Genomic DNA, 24,278 nt, shown 5'->3' on the forward strand with positions numbered 1-24,278 from the left:
GCAGAATAGATTCACTTAAAAAAAAAAAACAACTCTACAATTTAAGCCATTATGAACATAAGAAATATTTTGGGTCAGGCAATAATTTAAGAGCCATTCTGACAAACTATTTTTTCCTGTTATGGTACACTCCCACTTTCTAACAAAAATGTGAAAATGCTTTAAGTAGAGGCTGATTATTTCTATGGCAAAATTATCAAAACATTGCTTGATATCATTGTTTAGCTAACTTTAAGATAATGACTCAAACAGCACCCCTAATCTATAACAAACACACACACACCATACATAATATGTCAGACACCAAGTATTTTTTAAAAATGGCCTTTTATCAATTCTCTGGCTTACCTCTGGTAGGTAATGTTTGGTATCCACTGTCAGAACCTATGAAACCAAGTGAAGTTTGGCTGAGGTCTCCACTTATTGTAGGTAATTCAGGTTCACTCATGTATGAACGAAGTTCTCCCTACATAGAAAAATATTCATTTGATCAAGTGAGACCATAGATTCAGACAAATTAAAATAGTTTTCTTAGAGTCTTTGTGTTTCCAGGCTTCCATGTATCTGTCATTCCATAAGCATTCTGCATACTATAAAATGTATCAGAACAAAAAATTAGAAAGGTCCATAAATTTTAAAGGCTGTGGCTAAGTGACTGCTCACCCTATAATCTCCATTCACATATTGTCCCAGTTCTCGATCTCGCTTTCTTTCATCTGACTGACGTTTCAGGCCTCGCACTGATGTGTGCCTGATGACATTGGCTTCCCTTGGAAGAGGTGGAACAGCTGGTGGGTGATCATCAGGATTGTAGACCTGAGGGAGAGGAGGTCTGGGTGGTGCTTCATCTTCCTGGTAAAAGGTAAATAAACGGAGACTCAGCAAATAATATGCTATGAAGTTTAAAACACACCTTCTCCTATATTTTTGGAGCGTTAAAGGGTTATTTTAACTACTGAAGAAGGCTCTGTCTTTATAATAAAACGGTGAAGCATGTCCCCTCATCCCACCAACTAATGCATATGATGTTATATGTTATCTACTCAACTTCTTCTTCAAGCACTATCGCTCAGTTCCTTTATAGAATCATAGAAGTACAGGGCTGGAAGGGACCTTAAGAGGTCATCTAGTCCAGCCCCCTGCAGTGAGGCAGGACCAAGTAAACTTAGACCATCCCTTACAGGTGTTTGTCTAGCCCAGCGGTTTTCAAACTTTTTTCCTGGGGACCCAGTTGAAGAAAATTGTTGATGCCCGTGACCCAATGGAGCTGGGGATGAGGGGTTTGGGGTGTGGGACAGAGGGTTGGAGTGCAGGGGTGAGGGTGGGGGGGTGGGACTGGGAATGAGGGGCTCAGGGTATGGGAGAGGGCTCTGGGCTGGGGCAGGAGTTGGGGTGCAGGAGGTCAGGGCTCTGGGATGGGGGTGCAGGCTCTGGGTGCAGGAGGGGGCTCTAGCTTTGGGGGGGCTCAGGGCAGGGTGCTGGGGTGTGGGAGGGGGTGAGGGCTCTGGGCTTGGGGTGGAGGCTCTGGGGTGGGGCCAGGGATGAGGGGGTTGGGGTGCAGGAAGGGGAGCCTCAGGGCTGGGGCTCCTGGTCAGTGGCACAGCTGGGGAAGGGAGGCAGGCCGTCCTGTCCTGGCACCGCAGACCACGCTGCGCCCTGGAAGCGGCGAGCAGGTCCTGATCCTAGGTGGAGGTGCGCAAGTGGCTTGGCGCAGCTCTTGCCCACAGGCTTTGCCCCCCCCAGCTCCCATTGGCCAGTGGAGCCGGTGCTCAGGGGGCAGCGCGCAGAGCCCTGTGGCCCTCCTGCCTACGAGCCGGATCTGCTGCTGGCCACTTCTGGGTAGGGACTACTAGTTTTACTACTAGTTTTTACCGGCCGGCCGCCAGGGTCCCTGAGTGCTGAGCAAGGCAACCCAGTGCTTTGCATTCCACAACCCAGTACTGGGTTGTGACCCGAGCTTTGAAAACCACTGGTCTTGCCTGTTCTTAAAAACCTTCAACTATGGGAATTCTACAACCTCCCTTGAAACCGACTTCAGTGCTTAACTATCCTTAGAGTTAGAAAGTTTTCCCTAATATCTAACCTAAATCTCCCTTGCTGTAAATTAAGCCCATTACTGCTTGTCCTTCCTTCAGTGGACATGGGGAACAACTGATCACCATTCTCTTTATAACAACCCTTAACATATTTGAAGACTGTTATCAAGTCCCCCCTCAATCTTCTTTTTTCTCAAGACTAAAAGGGGCCAGTTTTTTAAACCTTTCCTCATAGGTCAGGTTTCTAAACCTTTTATATTATATTTGGTGGCTCTCCTCAATTGGTTCACAACTTGCTTCAAGTGTGGTGCACAGAACACAGTACTTCAGCTGAGGCCTCACCAGTGCAGAGTAGAGTAGCAAAATTACCTCCCCTATCTTGCATATGATACTTCTGTTAATACACCCCAAAATGATATTAGCCTTTTTTGCAACGGCATCACATTGTTAACACATATTCAATTTATGATCCATTATAACCCCCGATCCTTTTCAGCAGTATTAGTGCCTAGCCAGTTATCCCCCATTCTGTAATTGTGCATTTAATTTTTCACTCGAGTGAAGTATTTTGCACTTGTCTTTACTGAATTTAGATTAGAATGTAGATTTCAGACCAATTCTCCAATTTGTAAAGGTCTTTTTGAATTCTAATCCTGACCTCCAGAGCATGAGCAACCACTCACTGCAGCTTGGTCTCATCTGCAAATTTTATAAGCATACTCTCCACTTCATCATTCAAGTCATTAATGAAAACACAGAATAGTACTGGACCCAGGAATTCAGTGGAACCCCACTAGATACATCCCACCAGTTTGACAGTGAACCGTTGGTAACTACTCTCTCAGTATGGCCTTTCAACCAGTTGTGCACCCACTTTAAAGTAATTTAATCTATACCACGTTTCCCTAGTTTGCTTATGAGAATGTCATCCAGGACAGTATAAAAAGCCTTACTAAAATCAAGATATATTATATCTATAGCTTCCCACAATCCACTAGGCCAGTAACCCTGTCAAAGGAGGAAATTAGGTTGCCTTGGGATGATTTATTCTTGACAAATCCATGTTGGCTATTATTTATAACCCAATTATCCTCTGGGTGCTTACAAACTGATTGTTTAATAATTTGTTCTAGTATCTTGCCAGATATCCAAGTTAGGCCGACTGGTCCTCTTTGATCCCCTTTTTAAAAATAGATATTATGTTAGCCCTTCCCCATTCCTCTGGGACCTCACCTTTCCTCCATGAATTCTCAAAATAATTGCTAATGGTTCCGAGATTGCTTCAGCTCATTGCTTAAGTGCCCTAGTGTGAATTTCATCAGATCCTGCTAGCTTGAATACATCGAACTCCACACAACTCGGAAATTCCTCTATTTTGTGCAATATTTGCTGATGAATGCCTTCCATTTTCACAATTAGAACTACATGTGAACCTTGTTTAATGAAAACATAAAGCCAGGTGCAATATGCTCAGTGTCAAACCCCAAACTGTGAACAGATTCAGGACAATTTTAGAACCTGAGCCCGTTTCGCCTTACCAGGCTAAATTCTGTAATGTGGCCTGGGCTTCACATTGATAAGGAAGGGATTATTTATAAAATGTTTTCACATAAAGCATTAGCTTCTCAGATACAATGGTGGCGAGAGCAGTAGATAGATTTACACTTAATTCATAGTAGTAATACTCACAATTTTTGACTTTAGCTTCACTGGTGACTGAAGAGGATGCTCAACTTTTTTCAGCTGTTGTGGTTGAAACTGTGTTCTAGGCTGAGTATAAGGCTGTGGAAACAGCCTAACCTCCAAAGAGGACTTAACAGGACTGGATGGAGGAGTTCGCTGAGTAGAATGTTTGCTCTCCATAGTCGTGAGAGAAGTTGATAATGAAGGCACTATAGGCTGAGAAAATGAAGGCACTGTTTTTCTTTCTATGGTGGAAACAGGTAAATAAGTTAAAAGTTGTATGGATGTTATATCTACATCATGAGCACACACTTTTCCCACAAGAACATCACACTAAATAATAAGCAGTATGTATCTATGCGCTGGCTTTTGAAAAACCTTAAACTTCCCTCATTATTCTGACTATAGACTATATTTTTAAGATGTAAAAACCTATAATGTTATGGCGATGCCATAAAACATCCAGACACCTGGACAGAGATAGGTGTCTATAGTTGTATTTTAAAAATAAATTAATACACAGCTCTATGATCTCAAAACAAATTCACACTCTGTTTACAGGTAAATGGTAAATAATGTTAATAAATATACTCTTATGCATATGGTACAAACTGAATCTACATAAGGCATCCAACTGACTTTAACTTCCCCAACCTACTGGCTCTTTTCTGTGAAGTCCAACGAAGCGGACTAGCATGCAGCCCATATACACCTTCTCACTTCACTTTTTCCTATAACAGAAGGCTGTTTGTTCTGTCCGCCAACCATTCCCCACAATGGAAAACAATGTGAAGTGCAGACAGGGGAGGGGGCAGGACCAAGTGGAAAAGGCAGACAGACTACAGGTGGGAGGAGCTGTCAGGTGATGAGCAGGATAGCAACTGTGAGAATGAGAGTTATGAGGATTAAAACAATTTTTCAGGTTTGGCTAACTTATCCCCTTGTTTCTTTTCTTATGCCTTGGCATTTCATGGTTCCATCAGTAAGTACAAAAATACCTGTGAGAAAGGATGATGTTACTGGCAGGGCCGGCTTTATGCCGATTCCCCGGAATTGGGCCCCGCGCCTAAGGGGGCCCCGCTCTGGGGGTCTTCAGCAGCATTTTGGCGGCGGGGGGGTCCGCTCTGGGAGTCTTCGGTGGCATTTCAGTGGTGGGGGGGTCCTTCGGTGCCACGGAAGCCCCAGAGCGGACCCCCCGCCGCCGAAGTGCCGCCGAAGCCCCAAACCGACGAGTATTCCAATCAGGCCCCGTGGGTCATAAAGCCGGCCCTGGTTACTGGGATGAGGAGACTCCCAACACAACCAGCAGCAGGAAGTACTGGAGATTCTATAATAAATGATGACCTCAAGACTTCTAGCCCAATTCCACAGACCTAAGAGATTCAGATGAATTTAGATACAGTTTAACATCTTTACTCAGTTTCTCTTACCTGGATTTTTTATAGAATCTACTATGACTTTGTAGTTTGCTTTATTTGCACTTAGGCCAGCTGTGACATCTTCAATTCTCCATAAATCTTTTTGCATTTGTGTTTTCTCCTAATGTTTAGTAAAAGGAAAGATTTTAAAAATCAGTTCAATCCCAAGATTTTGTCAGTTTCATTTATTATAGCTAGTTTGAACCAAATATTTTAGTGACACTTGAATGCAGGCTACATGGCTTGGAAAGATTATAGGAAAAAACTGGCCATAACACAAATGTTAGCATCTTAATTCAGCCAGTTCAGAATTATAAGAGTCTTTTGCATGACTATGCTGGTGGGAACAGAGTACCATCCAGACAAGATATCAACTAAGTAGTTTTACATATACGTTCAAACAGAGATTGGCTTCCTTATCACCCTGGTGCCTATCCCTGACTATGACGTCAAAATATATCCAGTTTTCCAAAGTTTGCATGCATGCCTAGGAGTCTGGAAGTAGGTTAAATAATTCTCTGAAGTAAGAGCAAACATTCAGACTTCTTGCTGCTGTTGGTTCGCAACATGCCCTACCTATTCATGGAGCCATAAATAATGCAGTGTGTTTCCCAAAGTTTGGGGAGATGTGGGGGAGGCGAGGGGAGCACAGACATACTTCTGAATTGTTCTCTAGTGTCCCAGCTTTAATTTAAAATAAAAAGATAGTCTCTAGCTTTTAACCTTCAGAATGTAAAACAAGTAAAAACCAAACCATGTAAATGGGCCTGGGTTTACAGAGAATCTGAAACAGCTCTGAGGTGTGAATTGCCCCATTCATTTGAATGGGTACTATTTATAATACTTTAAATGTCACCACTGTTAAATATTTCACTTGTATTATGAAGATTTATTCAATCTACTCTGAGTGACCAGATTTTGTCACAACTGACAGCTGGGATGAGGGGAGTTGGAAGCAGTCACTCACACCCTTTCCTTTACATGTGTGGCTTGAAGCTTCACAGCAGGACAGTTGTTACAGTCATCCGCTTCCTGTCTCCCCCGCCCCGACAGACAAGCCTGCCAGACCCCAGAAGAGAAGGATGGCCAATACCACCCACAGCAGCACATCTCCCAGCCCCTGCACTGTGCAGGTCATGCTGGTTTGTTATCCATTGTTTGTAAAAGCGTTGGGGAAGGACATGCAAATTAACAACACATGGCAACATTAAAAGGGAGTGTGGTTGGTTCCATCTTCCTGAAGAGGGGCTCAGCTTTCTAGAGTTAGGGAAACAGTGCTATAATGTATTATAGCCTATGGGGAAAGGTCTAAAACTCATTTAACCAAAGCCACACTAGTATGGCCTGTTGCATGCTGAAACCTTGCTGAACTTTGTTCTGAAAACTTAACTTTTGTAGACTGCTAACCTAACCTACCACTAGACCATAATCGGACCATCTGTTTTCCTCCCGTTTCCTGTCTCCTCTTCTGTCTGTTTTTGGTTGGGGAAACTGACAGGACAATTCACAGCTTTGTAAGAAAGCTGGCAATGTCCTGGATGTAGTATCTTTAACATCTGCAGCACTGAACAAAAACGTTAAGAAGTGGAACTAAATTCACAATTTTTCCTGTACACTTAGTGAACCAGAAGGGTCACTAAGAAAGTTAAGCCTGAGGACCATTCAAAAGAGCCTGACAACACAACACTCACCCATCATGAGGATGAAAAATAGCATCTAATTAATCCATATAACACAGCATTGTCTTGAAAGAAAAGACAACTTTATTACTGGCTCCTAAACCTCCTAGCACTAGTGAAGGGAGATAAATTGCTTCACCTTTGCTTTCTTGGGCCTGGAAAGTATATTCAGTCAGGCTATGTATCAGAAAGTAGAGTGCCAAGGAGCCAGACGTTTAAACAATGGAGAATGTTATTTGCTAGTAGTAGACTCACAGGACAGATGGAACATTTACTGAAAGATTATCAAGACACAAACTAGACAATCATACTTGTTCCACTTCAACTTCCTGAAAAGAATCACACCGCAGGATATTGAATGATGGATTTACAGTGAACACATAAAAAGGTAACCAGTCAGAAAAACTTTGAACCAACTCAAAAAATGCACCTTCCATCAGTGTTGAAGTAGTATATAGAATAAGGAATTTTCAATATTATTTCTAGATAATAGTCCTGCCTTGAGTGCAGGGGACTGGACTAGATGACCTTTCAAGGTCCCTTCCAGTCCTACAATTCTATGATTTTTTCCATTACTTAAATCTTGACGCAAACAGAGTAGATCTAGAAAGTTAAACAGTTGAATATATTTTAAAGTATGAGCAGTCACAGATTAATGTTTACAAAGAAGATGTAAATATACTTAATGTGCAAGGCAAGAAAAGTTGGCTTGAATAAATAAATCATTTCCTTAAATTTTCCAGCACAGAAGCATAATTTAGAGTGATAAACCTACAGGATAAACACTTAAGTGAGAAGCTAAAACTCACAAAAAAACCCACATCTGAGTTCATTCCCGCTTGCCCAGGTCCCTCCCCTCAGGCAAAATGGCATCAATCACCACTCTAAAATAAATATTTTGCTTGAACAGGCTGCCTGAACCCTTGAGTTCTTAACCTTCTGATGAATGAACATTTTACGCTAGTGTTCAGTATCAACTGTTCCCTCCAGCAACTTGAAATCTATGCCTTTATTAACATTTGATAATGATCCATAAGGACCACTTTTTAAAAATAAAAAAAAAGTATGCAAGATGGTAGATGAACTGCTCTGGAGCCTAAATTCCTCCATACAGAGAGAAAATGATTTTCAGAATCACTTTTGATTTTGCTTGCTTCAATTTGAAACAACATAAAGGCCCGTGATTTGGACATCAGCACTTTCTGAAAGTCAGGCCCCTTCAACATTTTTAAATTGGGCACCCAAAACCATTTGTCAAAATCTCAGCCAGAATATTTTTTTATACACACACACACACAAACAGAGCGAGTGCACAGGTGTAACAATGTAAGCTAAGCTTTCCTACACTGCCCTGCCAATATGACAAAAACCAGAATCGGATAGACTATCATCTTAAAGTCTAAATAAATCTCCATTCCCATCCAGTCCTTGGGAAAGACTTGTAACCAAAAGTGCCTGAGGAACAGAGCTAGCAGTTTTCCTATGGAGGCAGTTTTTTCCTTTGATGAATACTTCAGTGGTTGCCCAAGGTTACTAGTTTTATCAGAATGGGACTTAAGCTGCAGAGGCTAAGATGTCCCAAGTTGGAGATGCCAACGTTTGCAGGTAAGCTCCCTGCTAATTCCCTGGCCCCCAAAACACACCTAGGAACATAAGACTGGATGGAATCCCTTGGGTCACAGAGTCCAGTCCCTTGCTATCACAGGCAATCCCATCATATAATTACCAAACTCCATCTTAAAACTTGTGGAAGCCAGTAAATAATTAACAAGGATTTGAAGAGATCTTAATGAATGTTAGTTAGCAAGAGTCAGGCCATACTGTAACCTTAATGACGTAAGACTTGTAGGAGCAAAGATAGTGCGAGGCGACAGGACAGGAACTGTGTACAAAGTTATTATGACCTTGCAATCACTAACCAAAATGCAGGCTTGCTTTTCTTAGGATTGAGACAAATAAGATAAGCCTTTTTGCTGTGTATAAACAAAATGTAGTTGTTGCTTTTTACTGTCTGTATTATTGTTAGAAATTGTCTGTAAAAGGTATAAAGGCTTGCTGTGATTGTTTACCAGTTGAGAGACCTGTCCAGGACCCTGTGTCCTATGGCACTCTCTCCCTCCATGGTAATTACTGGAGAAATAATAAAGTATTTGATTTTGCTGCATCCAAACAAAAAGTGAGAACTGAGTTTTTCTTCGACAATTTGGGGGCTCATCCGGGATGGCAACGCCCACGGACCCACAGACAACTACTACTGATCATTCCCCTTCGAACCCCATGGCGCCACATGAGAGGTATGAGACCTTTTGAAATCTCTATTGGGGTATCGGAGGAGGACTTTCCGTGAGGACGTCTGTCTCTCTGTTGGGCTCACGCCATCTGAACTTATTGACTGTGCAGCAGGATCAGATGCAAAGTGGTATTGGGGAGAGGCCCCAATAAGGTTAGTTTATTGCAGTACTGGGAACTGCTGAGTTGGCCAAGGAAATGCATAAGGTAATGCATAAGGTAATGCATAGGTAAATGCATTAGAATGCACCGGTGCTGAGGGGTTTTTACCGCCTCAAGAAGGGTTGTCATACCGCCTCATGGTATTGGTCCGGACCAGGTAAAGATGCATCATGGTTTAAAAAAAAAAAAAAAAAAAGATAAAAAGGTTGAAAAAGGGTTAAAAAAAAGACAGAAAAAGAAAAAGGAAGAAAAAGAGGCCTTGGTGTGTGTGTGTGTGGCTGTTACCGGGCTAGCCCAGTAACTAGTGGATCTTTAGGAGATCCGACCCACGGTGGGCTGACTCAGCCTGGCATAGTCCGGCGAGGAAGCTGCCTGGGTCTAGGAGTGTGTGAACCCATCTTCCCTCCCCTTTCCTTGTGAGTCTCTCCTGTGTGAGTGGAAAATGGGTAAGGGACTGTCTAAATATTCCACCTTACCCCCTAAGGGTACCCCAGCATATTACATGTACGTACATTATGGTCCTAAAACCTGCAGGTATTTAAATGATTGGAATCTGTATACGCGTGAAAATTCATTTAAACAATGCCCATTAGAAGGTACCTTCAATCTAGATAAGATCATATATCTCAGTGGAGCTTTATTCACAATGAAAAACCTCTGTTACAGTGTGAGCAATTTGTCTAGGAACGGGTTAATTTGAAATTCGGCTTAGCCCTGAGATAAGGGAGAAGTTGTTTTGTCTTCAAGGTCATGAATTAGTGTGGACTATGCTAAGTGCTAAGTAAAACTGCTTCAGCCCCAGCTGGTTGTGGAAAATAAAAAAAAAAGGCAAACCAAAAAAGCAGTATAAGTTACAAAACTGAGATTGCATTTGCAAAGCTTAACGGTTCAGTGAGATCCAACAGTTTTTGCAACCCTGAAGCCGGACAGGCAGCTGACCTGAACTGGAATCTCTGAAAGAGACGCCGCAGGAGATTCCAGGGTGTAAAAGAACAGCCATCCCAAGAGTGGCAGCATGTTGGAAATGCTGGACAAGCTGTATACAAGATAATCTCCCGTCCACCTATTTCCCTTCTCTGAACATTATACACAGACATGCCAGTCTGGATATGTGTAAGTATTAAAGTGGCTTAAGGCTTGGGGCATTCATATTTTTCCCGAGTGATGTGGGAGCATTCCCAACACTCTCCATTGTTGTTTTATTATTTTAATGAAGCTTTAAAATTTGATTATATGCTCTGTCAGTTTGATCACCTGACATGAGGGATAAATTAGTAATAGGAATTTGTCACAGTTTGGTGAGCAATTGCAGAATTTACACCATCTATCTGTTTTACCCTTGTTAGTTTATGTTTGCTTTGTTTGGTACTGTTGGTGTTTTGTGTTAAGAATAGCATGATTATAGGTGAGCTCTAATAGAATAAGGAAACACTATTTGGTTTTGGTGCACTATTTAGCTTTGGCTCTGTTTTGTTTAACCGGTTACTGATGTTTTCTGCTCTGTTCATTTGGGCGTTAGGTGTGTGAGCGGAACTGAACTTCTCGTTCGTAATTCCTCAGGGTGGAAGCAGGGGCGGCTCTAGGCACCAGCGGGCCAAGCGCCCGCTTGGGGCGGCATCCTGGGGAGGGCGGCATTTGGCTCCGGTGGAGCTCCCGCCGGCATGCCTGCGGCAGGTCCACCGGAGCCCGGGACGAGCGGACCTGCCGCAGGCATGACTGCGGCGGGTCCCGTCTTCCCGCGGCTCCGGTTGAGCTCCCGCAGGCATGACTGCGGCAGGTCCGCTCATCCTGGGCTCCGGTGGACCTGCCGCAGGCATGCCGGCGGGAGCTCCACCAGAGCCAAATGCCGCCCTCCCCAGGATGCCGGAGCCGCGGGAAGAGGGGACCCGCCGCGGGACTGGGGAAGGGCGGCGCAGCGTCCGCGCTGCTTGGGGCAGCCTACTTTGTAGAGCCGCCCCTGGGTGGAAGCCATGTGTGCGATGAAGCTCTGAGGTTGTCATGAAATTTTACAGTCCCGCCCCCCCGTAGCGGACAATATAATAGAAGTAGAAAAAATTTGGCTTAGACTGTAATTTTCTTTGTTTTTGTGTAATTTTCTTTTCTGTTTAAGTGTCAGCAGACAAATGGGTGGGTCTCTGGGTAGACCCCCAAAGGGGTTTGGATTATGTGTTAAGTGAATGGCCATGTATTTTTGCCCAGGTGGCAAGCCTTACTAGGAAGGACTCAGGTAGTCTTGTGAGTAGAAATGTTTTGGGGACAAGACCAGAAGGGTGGGGGCTAGTTGAGTAGCCCACCCTCCTAGCTAAGAACTGGTTGTGGAACAAGCTAGTGTCCATGGACGGGACGATTCAGTGAGGAAAAAAGGATCGGGCCCAGGCAGGCGGGCAACAGACAGAGAGATTTGGAAACTTTTGAGGGTGTAGTGGAAAGAAGGAGTAAGTGAATATAAGCATGAGGATTTCAAATACTCAGAAGGATATTTGGAATGGTGATTTGCATTGGTAAAGTGGCTGTTGGAAGGAGAAAGCAATTGATTTTTAAGGGAAAATGAAAAATTGACTCTGTGTTTGCTGGGGGGAACAGCACTTGAACTTTGTGAAAAAAGCTGAAGAGAACAGTTTTTTGGTGTCTTTGACATGTTTGTGAATGAATTCAGGCAAAGAAATTATTAGATTGCACTCATTTGGCTATGAACAATTTTGTTAAATCAGTTGAAGAATGTATACAGTGCTATGTAATGACATTGTATTAGGCCCTACAGGCACTATAAGTGGTGATGTTTTCTTTCAGTGTTTAAAAGCAGGAGTTAAAAGAAATAAAAAGCAAGCCGGAGAGCATCTGTGTTAATGCAAATTAACTAACTGATAAGGTAGAGGCCGCTGAACCAGGGCTGTCTAAGAAGCACATACGAGAAAATATGGGGTAATTCCTCTGTTTTGCCTAGAATCAACAAGAGTATTTGTATATTTTAAGTATTTACCTGCCCGAAGGGTGGACCTCTGTTTTGTCTTTCAGATAATCAAAGAACATTAATGCCAGCTACACAGCATTCAACATACTATGATTTACTGGCAGTCACAATTATGTTGTGTGTTCTATGTTCTGTTTTGTGGTGTTTTGCCAAAGAATTGTTGTGTTTAATATTTTCATGAGATGGTCTGATTTGACATCAAGCGAAAATGTTGCATTGCAATGCAGATACTTGTTTTGTTCAACTTAGAGTACAAAGTGTTTAGTTATATCAGAAAAATGTGATATACTAAAGTCTAATACATTTTCTTCAGTAAGGGAAAGAAACTACATTGGCCAAATCTTTTAATTGAGAATTGTTGTTAAAATTTGCATACTGACAGTCTTTGAAAGCAAGGACATGAAAAGTTAACCCACTCCCCATATTGTACGAGGGATCCTTCTGGCTACCTCAGACTTTAGCCAGAGGGCTGGGGATGGTGGATAGCTATTGGACTAGAAGTTATATTAAGTGAACTTCTCAAAGTGGGTGTGCTTGTCCTGGACTTTCCGTGAGGACGTCTGTCTCTCTGTTGGGCTCACGCCATCAGAAGGGACCATTATGATCATCTAGTCTGACCTCCTGCACAATGCAGGCCACAGAATCTCACCCATCCACTTCAATAACAAACCCCTAACCTATGTCTGAGTTATTGAAGTCCTCAAATTGTGGTTTGAAGACCTCAAGCTGCAGAGAATCCTCCAGCAAGTGACCTGTGCCCCATGCTGCAGAGGAAGGCAAAAAACCTCCAGGGCCTCTGACAATTTGCCCTGGAGGAAAATTCCTTCCCGATCCCAAATATGGCGATCAGTTAAACCCTGAGCATGTGGGCAAGACTCACCAGCCAGCACCCAGGAAAGAATTCTCTGTAGTAACTCAGATCCCATTCCATCTAACGTCCCATCACAGAATACTATGTGCAACCCCAATCTCTCAAGTTTAGGAAAGATCAATTCAGACTGAAACAGGTGCAGAGAAGGGCTATTAGGATGATCAGAGGAATGGAACGCCTACCTTATGAAAGGAACTCAAGGAGCTTGGCTTGCTTAGCCTAATCAAAAGAAGGCTGAGGGGAGATATGATGGCTCTCTAAAAATACATCAGAGGGATAATTACCAGGGAGGGAAAGGAGTATTTAAGTGCCATTTTTGACACAAAAACAAATGGATATAAACTGGTCATCAACAAGTTTAGGCTTGAAACTAGAGAACGGTTTATAATCATCAGGGGAGTAAAATTATGGAACAGCCTTCCTAGGGGAGCAGTGGGGCAAAATACCTAAGCTGATTCAAGAATGTGATTAATAAATTTATGGAGGGAACGGTACGATGACACTGCTTATAGTGGCATATGGCCCATCTGCAACTATTAGTAGCAAAAATACCCAGAGGCTGGAGATGGAGAGGACTCTGAGTTACTATAGAGAATTCTTTCCCAGATGGTCTGACTGGTGAGTCTTGCTAACATGTTCAGTATCCAACTGATCGCCATATTTGGGGTCCAGAAGGAATTTCTCCCCAGGTCAGATTGGCAGAGACTCTGGTTTGTTTTTTTTATTTATTTTTTTGCCTTCCTCTACACCCTGTGGCATGGGTCACTTGCTGATTTAAGCTAGAGTAAATAGTGGATTCTCTGTAACTTGAAATTTTTAAATCATGAGTTGTGAACTTCAACAACTCAGCTAAACTTTATGGATCTATTACAGGAGGACATATATGAGGTTCTCTGGCCTGCGATGTACAGGAGATCAGACTAGATGATCACAATGGTCCCTTCTGTGCTTAAATTAACTTAGTCTCATAGACTTTAACTACACAGAATAGATTTTAAGTGAGTACAAGTAAAAGGTACTAAAGTCAGAAATGGTTACAAGAGACAGAGATAAAAACACTTTCTAGTACTAAAACTTAACAAACTTGACTTGGTTCAAGATAAAATTCTTACCACGTGCTCCCAGCAACAGGGCTGACCAAATTTCAGGTTAGGATCTTTCCCAAAGTCAAATGGCTGCTTCTTTTATCTTCTTAGTTGAAAGAGCGATAGATAGGGAGACACACCTTGGGGATATTTTTGTACTTCATGTTTATAGTCCAGTCACCCTTTGAAATGTGTTTTACAGAGGGTTACCCCTAGATATAGTTCATTGCTGCTGTGAGGTTGGAGTCATGGAGTCTTGTGGTGAAAGAGGTTCCATGCTGTTGGCTGCTAAAATATAGATTGATCTGTTTCGGCCCCACTTCTTTGCCAAAAAATGGCCACTTGACAGCTTTGACAACTGGCTAGAGCATCAGCTTGTTCTTTGCCTTTGAGAAACAAATTTATCCACTCCCCAGACTTGTCTGGTAACCATATTTCAGTCATAACTTCAGCTTATGTTCATAATTTTACATATAATGTTGCTACATACATTTCACAAGAATATTATTGACCAGCTAGTTATTAGTTTTCAAATGATACCTCAACAAGGCATATTTTGTACAAGGATTATTACAATAGTGTGTAGGGTGTAAATAGAGGGGTGCATTCAGCCACACCAGATATTAGGAAAGAATGCAAAGAAGCTGTGAGGAAAACATTCTGTTGCTGGTGAATGAAGAAATAAGACATGGAACATGAGTTGAAGAGACATGGAACAGTGTAAAATAGGACAACAAGTGTTGGGCTACAAGGACAAAATGAAGAAACCAAGGTGCTGCTGTTGAGTGAGAAGCATAGGAAGCTGAAGGAGAATAAAATATGAGGACAAGTCTAAAAGCTGACCAGAGAGATAAAACAGAAAGCGGAGAGAGAAAGAAACAATTGGATAAGCAAACAATGTAAAGAAGCAGAAGAATACACAATGAGAATGTGATATGGGGTTGTATCCTAAATTCCCTGTAAGCTGTGGGGTTGTGCAGCAGCCTATTTAGTGCCACGCAGGTGCTCAGTGAACCCGCCCAGTCGGGACCTGCCGGGACCGGGGCGCCGCTCCCCCGGCCCCAACTCAGCCCTGGATCTGCTGCAGCCAGGACATCCTGAACCCAGCTCTGGCCCGGACCTGCCGCGGCCAGAGGAGGGGCACCCGGAACCTAGTCCCGTCCCAGACCTGCTGCGGCTGGGGCAGGCACTAATTGGTCCAAATCCTCACACCAACTCAGGCGCTGTTTGGTTTGTATTCTCACGGCTCATGGTGAAGAGTGCTCTGATTGGTTTAGAGCTGTGAAGGAGCACGGACTATCAGGCACCTCCTGCTGTTCTGACCTTCCCATTCCAGGATGTAATGTGTGCTGGGACTTGTAGTCTGTGCTGGCCCACATACCCTGGCCCCGGAGAGGAGGCTTTGTGATTGGTTCTCAGTGGGCGATGAAAGATCATTGCTAAGGTAGAGGCACCAGTGGCCGGGCTGGTCTCCCCTCCCCTGACCCCAACCCAGCCCCGTCCCACACCTGCTGCAGCCAGGGAAGGGGCGCTTATCCCATGGCCCCAACCCCAGAGTTGCTGTGGGGAGAGAGTGCTGGGGGGAGTCCTCTCTCCCTACCATAATCCTGGAGCAACTCCTGCACCCCAAACCCGTCATCCCTGGCCCCACCCCAGAGCCCGCACCCCAACCCTCATCCCCAGCCCTGAGCCCTTCATCCCAGCCCCACCCCAGAGACCACACCCCCAGTGGGAGTCCTCACACCCCTACACCCCAACCCTCTGCCCCAGCTCTGAGCCCCCTCCCACATTCCGAACCACTCACACTCCCGCACCACATTAATTTTGTTATGTGTACCAATATGAAGGTGATGTATCACCTCCATATTGGTGACCATAACAAAATTCATTCCACACATGTGTGGGAAAATTAGAGGGAACACTGGTTATATCACAAGATAAGAGAACTGAAAGGGATATATGAAATGGAGATGGTGGTGGTGAATGACAAGTGCAGACAAATAATTGAGGATGAACAAGCAAAGAATAAACAATGGAAAGAACATTTTGAAAAGCTATATAATGCAAAGAACACAGTAGATGAAATGATCCTGGAGAAGCTTCCGAGCACAAACAAAGGAGAGGAGATTCTAGAATTCTTAGAAGTTGTATTAAATGTCTTGATAGAAAGTTTGGGGGAAAAAAAGGCTCTGGGAAGTGACAACACAACCACTGAGGTTGCAGAATTGATCAAGGAGGATTTACAAAGAATAACCAACAAGGTAAACTGGAAAAGCAGGAAATTCAGCTTAAAGATCAGCATGGAGAAGACAAAAATTATGGCAACAAGAAGACAAGAGAGAGGTAAATACCAAACTTGGAGATAAAGAACTAGAATAAGTGGAAAAATGTCTGTACCTTGGAGGACTGGTATTGAAGAATGAGAATTGTGAAGATGATGTAAAAAGAAGAATCAGACCAGCTAGTATTGCATTCGGAAAACTCTGCAAGATCTAGAAGGCTAAAGACATTTGTTTTTATATAAAAGTCAGTTGTCTCACATAAACTGTCATGCTAATACTGCTGTACAGGTCAGAATACTAGAATATGAAGAACGGACATGAACTGGTGGAAGAGAATACTGAGAGTTTCAAGACGGCAGAAAATAAAAAAGGAAGAGACAGGAAAACAGCTTTGGAGAAATAATGCTGTTACAGAAGGTTCCAGAAAGATGATTGCAATGGTTTGGACAGATGTCAAGAATGGACCCAGAAAGGACACTATAAATGGCGATACATACCTAACTGCAAGACACTCGGAATAGAGGAAGACCAAAGATGAGCTGGATAAACATGGTAAAGAATGACATAGAACGAAAATGTTAAAGATGAATGAAGCCATGGAGGTGGCACAAGATAGAGAGTGATGGAAAGACTTCACACTGCCCCATCGTCACTGTTGACCTGACAGACAGGAATGAAAGAAGAACTTCATGTTAGTAAAAGATAAAGAAAAAAACATGCAATGGGAGGGATCAGGAAACCAGCTTGGGAATTAGGTTAGACAACTGAACTAGCAACTAGGAAAGCCTGCTTCACCCACTTCCCTTGTTAATGTCAATGCCACTCTCTATCCATGTCCTCCATACCCCACAGGGCATCTTAATCTTCCAAGTCGGGAGTCTTGCTAAGGTATCAGATCAAGGGTCCCTCTGATGAGACAGTGGAGGCTCCCCATGGGAAAATGCTGCCTTCATAGTCAAACTACTAGCAACTCAAACAATTTGGATGGAATTCTCCCCGTCCTTTCCCACTATTGAGAGCAGGGTTAGGATACGGAAGGAGGGCACAGGGAGAGTGTATAACCAACTACAATGTACAAACCCAGTTCCTCACGATGTTCAAATGCACAACTGAAATTGTGACCTTTGGTGAAGTGTATTCTGTATCGAGATATGACCAGTATTAATTTCCTTAATGGGTTTTTTGAGTTGACAGGACATGAATTTGGGCAACTTTAACTCTAAGTTAATTAAGTTTCTTTGGTATGGTATGTTAGTTGGCTTCAGTTTAATAATATTCTGGCACTCAAAGCCTGCCCAGGCATCAAGGTTGAGAGATGACTTCTTTAGAAGCAAGGGAATGGAATTTAAGACGGATGATACACTATAAAAAGCTTCTCAAACCCATTATTTGATAGAAGAGGTTTAGTTGATAACAATCAAAACAAACAGACTAATTGATAATGGGTCAGAAGTACAGTGTAACCAGATAAGAATTTTAAAATATAACTGCTGTTGTCTTTTGGTAGGAAATATCCAGATAAATAGCCAGGAATTTGAATGAATACTCACATTGTTGTTGTTGTTTTTGCTTTTTTGTTTAAGATAATGCTTTGTAAAGAAGAACGTAAAAATACCCTCAACAACCTACCTTGCTCTAAGGATAAAAAGCAATAATTACAAACAATGGGTATGTAGAAAAAATCTGGCATCGCACATTCAATTTTGCAAATAAGATGATAGATGAAAATAGCGCTTCTCTGCATGATTCAAAATTAAATAATTGGTTTAAAATTCAGATCGCTTTCAATCACTGATAAGTTCTAAACAGTTGTATCAATTTACAAGGGATCTGCAGTAATAACCATCCACTAATATCCCAACATGACAGAGAACAAGTAAGGAAAATAGCATGTTAGTGACTGATGACCTTACAAATGGATAGATGAACCAACAAAGACAGATCAAATAAATGGAAAACTAGGGAGTCCTGCACAGACTTATAAATTAAAAAGTTATTAATGTCAAAAATGACAGCATCTAATAAAATACTGACAAATTTGCACAGACACAACGTTATGAAAAACATTTACAGCACTGGAAATAAAGCTAGACATCTCATTGCTATGTTACCACCATTTTTCCACTTTATGAGCCAAAAGAATGTAGAATACAAACAGGCATTAGTGGATACTTCAGAGTTAAGAATGCCAGGAGTCAGCAGCATTTAGGAATTAAACATATAGAAAATGAATATCTTCCTAGATGTTTATCCTAAGTTCAGGAATAACAAGGATCTGTTAGAAACAGTTTCAAACATCTGCAGCTGTAAATACAATACCTGAATCATGGGACATTCATTACGATAGCCTTGCATGAACAGTATGATTGGAGCTACTTCCAATATTTTAAATACCACACTATGGTGTTAGTAAATGGTGACTTTTTAATGGTGCTTCCCCGCCCATGTATGTTCTCAGGTTTGCATTAGTACTAATGCCCTGCCAGTGGATTTCCCCATATCCAGGTAATGCTTCTAACTCCGCCCCCCCCCCCCCCACTCCCTCACTCACACTTCTAAATTATAGATGTTGAGATTTTAGGAAATAGAATTTTTCTGTTTAGTTCTCTTTACTCTCCAATATCATCGTTAGCAGAATCTCATACTCCAGGTTTCAACCAATGGTTAATTCTCCAAGGAGAAACTTCTGGAGAATTTCTAATTATTTTCCTGTTACAAATGTCAACCTATGTTTAGTACTTCTCTATTAGGCCCTTCTTTCAAGCATGTCTCCCTGCTCAGGAATATATTTATATGGCACGTTTAAATTTCCCGTATCAAAATTAATTTAAAAACAAAAGGACAAAAGCAAATGATTGTTTCTGTATTTAATATTAAAGCTAATATGAGATTCTTAAATACGTGTTTCATTCAAGCTAGCTAGGTATCTTGAAGTATAGTTTGCTGACTTTGGATATGTCCAACAGGAGCAGTAGGCAGGGAACCCTCCAGTATTTCCCACACAGAACAAGCATTTGAGAGACTTCCTCCCAGGAGTTAATCATTTTCGAGTTCAGGCAAGATCTCAACAACAGTAATTTAGTACCTGAAAACAGACTCACCTGAGGAAAGAATGATCTGTTCATCTGTTCCTGTAAGGCTTGCTTCAGCTGGTTCACATCCTTTTCCAATTTCAGATATTCATTCCAAGCATTTTCCATTTCCTGTTGGCAAAGAGGAAGGGTTTCAATTGTAGGGTTTCAATTCAACCCTACAATAAGCAATAAAAGGTACACAGCACTCTGTCTTTCAGCCAGTTAAAAAATAAGCATGTTCTTAACTTTAAGGATTAGGTTGTTCCATTGAAAAAAGAAAAATGATCTGTTCTGAACAGAATGTAATGATATGAGCTTAAATGCTTTACTGGGTTGTGGCCCGAGTGCTCCACACCTTGCAGGACAGAGTTCAGAATCTTTAGTTAGAAATGTTTTGATAATCTGCAAACACAGAATGCTCTATTAGTTATTTAAGGACAAAGCAGGCGTTCAAAGGAATCTAGGCACTGATATGAATTCTTGAAGGAAGACAGCTTAATTTCAATACCCTGTTCACTTTACTTCTGTAATGTGTAAAACTGAACATACTATTTTAAGAGAGTTCTAAAATGTTGGTACAAATTCACCCCTGAGTCGGGGCCACCAGAGGATCCTTAAGTCATTTACATTATGGCTAACATCTGCAGCTGTACATTCTGCTTTCTGACTCAAAATAGAGGAAGATGATTTGATTTTATGCACCTCTATGTACATTTTCAACACAGCCCATAAAACAGTGCATTGTCTAACGACACAAAACACTGCATATGTGCAAGTATATGATGTAGACATTTTAATTTACCTGACTTATACACACACGACTTGTGAGTACAATTTTAGAGGCAGTTTTCTAAAAACTGTCCTCATGTGCTGTAGGAGTTAGGGATTATATGGCTGAGTACAGAGTGCTAGGTGGGTTTAAAATTCCCTTTCTTGTATGGCCTATTAATGAAACATAACATTAATTTGATGTGGGTCTTTATTAAAGTTTATTCTTATTAGGTTGTGGTAATTGAGAGAGAGAAAATACTGGCTAATACTCCAGGGTAAGACCCAACTCCTTTTTCCGCCTAGAAAAGTTCCAGGGAATCTAATTCAGCATTTTTCAAACTTCAGGTTGTGACCCAATAGGGGGTTGCAGCATGTCAGGCACTGGGTTGCTCTGGTCAGCACTGCCGACCGGAACATTAAAAGTCCCACCAATGGTGCTGCCCAAGTAAGGCGGGCTAGTGCCTACCTGTTTCGACACCACACTGCACCCCAGAAGCGACTCCGCCCCAAGCACCAGCCGGCCAATGGGAACTGGGGGGGAGGAAGGGGGTGCGGTGCCTGAGGGTGAGAGTGGAGCAAAGCCACTTGCGCACCACCACCTAGGAGCCAGACCTGCTGCTGGCCGCTTCCAGGGTGCAGCACTGTCCGCGGTGCCAGGACAGACGAAAACCCATAAGCCCGCGCTTCAACCCCACACCCCAATCCCCTGCCCTGAGCCCCGCCCAACCTGGAACCCCTTCCTGCACCCCAAACCCTACATCCCCAGTCCCACCCCAGAGCCCTGACCCCCTCCTACACCCCAACCCCCTGCCCCAGCCCAGAGCCTCCTCCCACACCCCAAACCCCTCATCCCAGCTCCACTGGGTCGTGGGCATCAACAATTTTCTTCAACTAGGTCCCCAGAAAGAAAGTTTGAAAACCACTAATCTAGTTTATACTAGGATACCAGTGGAGACTGGAACAAAGGTTTGCAATTAAGACTTCCATTAAAAAGACAGATCTGCATGATTTGTTTTCATATTCTGTACATTATCTAAATTGGTTTGTAGGATTTAACCCTATGTCTGAAAAGTAATTCATTTTAGACTAGCGCTTAGTTTAGCATTTCTTTGGAAGCACTGAACACATACAGTGGATGCCTTGGATATTTCAGCCCGAATATGAATGAGGTCCTCTTGCAAAAGTCTCTGCTGGGAAGAAATTTTTTCTGCATGCGGTGGTTGGTCTTTGTACTGTTCCATCTGTCTATGCAAAACCTCCAAAACAGATTCCAACTGGTCCTAAAGAAAAAAGGAAAACAGCAATAGACTTATATTTGTATGGGTCTGTACTGATTTACAACTGAGGGTACGTCTTCACTACCGGCCATATCGGTGGGTAGCAATCGATTTCTCGGGGATCGATATATCATGTCTCATCTAGACGTGATATATCGATCCCCGAACGCACTCCTGTCGACTCCGGAACTCCACCAACGCGAACGGCGGTAGCGGAGTCGACAGAGAGAGCCGCAGACGTCGATCCCGCGCCGTGAGGATGGTAAGTAACTCGATCTAAGATATTTCGACTTCAGCTACGCTATTCACGTAGTTGAAGTTGCGTATCTTAGATCGATCCCCCCCCCCAGTGTAGACCAGCCCTGAGAATATGAAAAATCTTCTCTACCTCTCAAGTCTTTCCTCTAAATCATGAGGATCACAGATTTTCCTTTTACTGAGAGGACAAAGAAGGAAACTGATTATTGGAAGGTATGAAGCGTTAGGCCATCACAGTAGCAATAGTCAGTAGCAACCACTAAGTTGCAACACAATTGCCATTATAAATCCGTTTTAGTGTTTGTACCTTTCAAAAACCATAACCAATGGGGGTGAAATGTTTCATGTTTAATTTCTGTGCAAACAGTAGAAAGCATTTTTTTTCTAAACTGCCTCTAAATTAATTAATTTACCTATTATATTCAGACATTCATTTTAATGAGCACATTTAATTTCAGCAGTCCCAGAGTATATAGGTAGGGCTCAAAGCTGGTAAAGTGTTAGTGTTATACACACACACAATGAAAGGAAGAGAAGGGAAGAAAAGGTCCTTTTGTTAACGTTTACTATGTGACTTCTAAATGGGATATAAACAGAAGGAAGGAAGAATGTTGGGGTGAGGAACAAGAAGGTCTTAGCACAGGGGTTCTCAAACTGGGGGTCGGGACCCCTCAGGGGGCTGCAAAGTTATTGCAAGTTTGGTTGAGACTTTTGGAGCTAGAACCTCAACTGTTGTAAATTGGCTTAGCTACATTGAAATAACTCAGGATGGGCTTCCAGGGCTGCCCGGGGTGGGGGCAAGTGGGGCAATTTGCCCCAGCCCCCGGACCCCGCAGGGGCCCCCACGAGAGTTTTTTGGGGCCCCTGGAGCAGGGTCCTTCACTCGCTCTGGGGGGGGCTGGAAAACTCTTGCGCGCCCGGGCCCCCAGAGCTTCTTCCGCTCCCGGTCTTCGCCAGCGGGGTGGGGGGGTGTCCTTCCATTCCAGGGCAGAAGTACCCCCCCCCCGCTGCCAAATTACTGCCAAAGCGGGACCCGCCGCCGAAGTGCAGCCAGGTCTTCGGCGGTAATTCGGCGGCAGGGGGTCCTTCCGTTCCGGGACCCGCCGCCGAATTACCATCAAAGACCCGGCTGCACTTCGGCGGCGGGTCCTGCTTTGGTGGTAATTCGGAGGTGGGGCCCCACAGCGGGTCTTCAGGGCACTTCGGCAGCGGGTCCTGGAATGGAAGGACCCCTCACCGCCGAAGACCCCAGGCCCCCAGAATCCTCTGGGTGGCCCTGTCTGCTTCCCCCTTTTTTATAGCCTTTTGCATAATGCTAGTGCAATCATACTACGTACAATGGTATTTAAATATGGTTCTTGTTAGCACAAGTTTTAAAACATTGCTAACTGTGATAACACGGTTGCCTCTCTGGTGAGACTGTTTTTTTAATCTTATAACTGTGATAAAATAATCATATAGATTGAGCCCTTTCCTTGTCCCAGCCCTGTACCATTGTCAACTTAAAAAGAAAAACAAAACTATTCTGAAAATGTGCATTCAGCAAAATTTGTAATGGAGGTCACATAAAAATAAATGTGAGTAGTTTTAAAATATGCATTATTAAAAAATTTTAAAAATATATTTTCCAAATACATTACTCATCTGTAATATTCAAAACATACCATTTTCATTCTGTAACAAAAGAGTTGTATATATTGTCCAAAGTGAATTATTACAATATTGGTACATTACAATAATCTAATGCTTGGTTTGGAGTCCCAAAAGCCTGAATAAGAAACTTTAAGGTTTGTCCAAGATAATTTATTAATTATTATTATTATTATTATTAACACAAAAAAATTAATTGTATTACTTTATTTTCCTTAAGGGATCTTATTTTGTCTTCCAAGTCCTGTAGAATCCCGTCTTGTTCACAGAAAACGCTTAGCTTGACCTACCAATAAAACCATATATATTTAAGTTAGATATAAAAAAAGAAAGAAACCCTTCTTTTGCAGCACGAATTTCATTTTCATTTGGATCAGAATGAGAACAATTATAGTGTAACAGAAACAGCTAAATGCTAAAGTGACTATATTTGACAGGGTTTTGAATTGATGTTTGATACTTACATCAATATCACTTTCTGCAATCTTGACAGGTTTTGTACTTCGTTCTTTTAGTACATCACGCCCTGTCACCTAAAAAGAATAAGGTTTAAAGATATATTAGACTGGTGGCAAAGTGAAGTATAATTATGCTTCAGTGATAAAGAAAAAGTTTTGTTATATGCTCTAGACAACACACTATATGATTTACTGACACTAAAAATAAATGTGAAAGGGCTTATCTTTTGAAATATAAGAAATTTTAGATAAATTGTAGAACTTATATAAAAGTAATAGATCAATACTATTTTCTTCACGAAAAGAAAATGTAC

The 24,278-nt window shown here is 42.4% G+C and overlaps 1 protein-coding gene and 1 long non-coding RNA gene across 15 annotated transcripts in view; one reads left to right on the plus strand and one right to left on the minus strand.

Annotated features, from left to right (window-relative positions):
• PLEKHA7 (pleckstrin homology domain containing A7) overlaps positions 1–24,278 on the minus strand; it is a 310,525-nt gene that overhangs the window by 32,185 nt on the left and 254,062 nt on the right. For all 13 annotated transcript variants that reach the window (XM_039533620.1, XM_039533619.1, XM_039533618.1 and 10 more), the window contains 8 exons: positions 23,971–24,039; positions 23,712–23,792; positions 21,452–21,601; positions 19,578–19,679; positions 5,150–5,258; positions 3,726–3,964; positions 664–852; positions 349–466 (listed from right to left, as the gene is read on the minus strand). In XM_039533620.1, coding sequence (XP_039389554.1) covers positions 349–466; positions 664–852; positions 3,726–3,964; positions 5,150–5,258; positions 19,578–19,679; positions 21,452–21,601; positions 23,712–23,792; positions 23,971–24,039 — 1,057 coding nt within the window. The remainder of the gene's footprint in view (positions 1–348; positions 467–663; positions 853–3,725; positions 3,965–5,149; positions 5,259–19,577; positions 19,680–21,451; positions 21,602–23,711; positions 23,793–23,970; positions 24,040–24,278) is intronic.
• Positions 1–24,278, plus strand: part of LOC120402985 — a 54,859-nt gene that overhangs the window by 10,159 nt on the left and 20,422 nt on the right. Inside the window, exons 3-4 of one of the 2 annotated variants that reach the window (XR_005597401.1) lie at positions 733–862; positions 3,741–3,860. This is a non-coding gene — a long non-coding RNA (uncharacterized LOC120402985). Of the gene's footprint in view, positions 1–732; positions 863–3,740; positions 3,861–24,278 lie in introns of those variants that run through there. The other variant, XR_005597402.1, reaches the window with a different exon arrangement.

Source organism: Mauremys reevesii, linkage group 4 (genome assembly GCF_016161935.1).
Source record: "Mauremys reevesii isolate NIE-2019 linkage group 4, ASM1616193v1, whole genome shotgun sequence".
In the NCBI taxonomy this organism is placed as follows: Eukaryota; Metazoa; Chordata; order Testudines; family Geoemydidae; genus Mauremys; species Mauremys reevesii.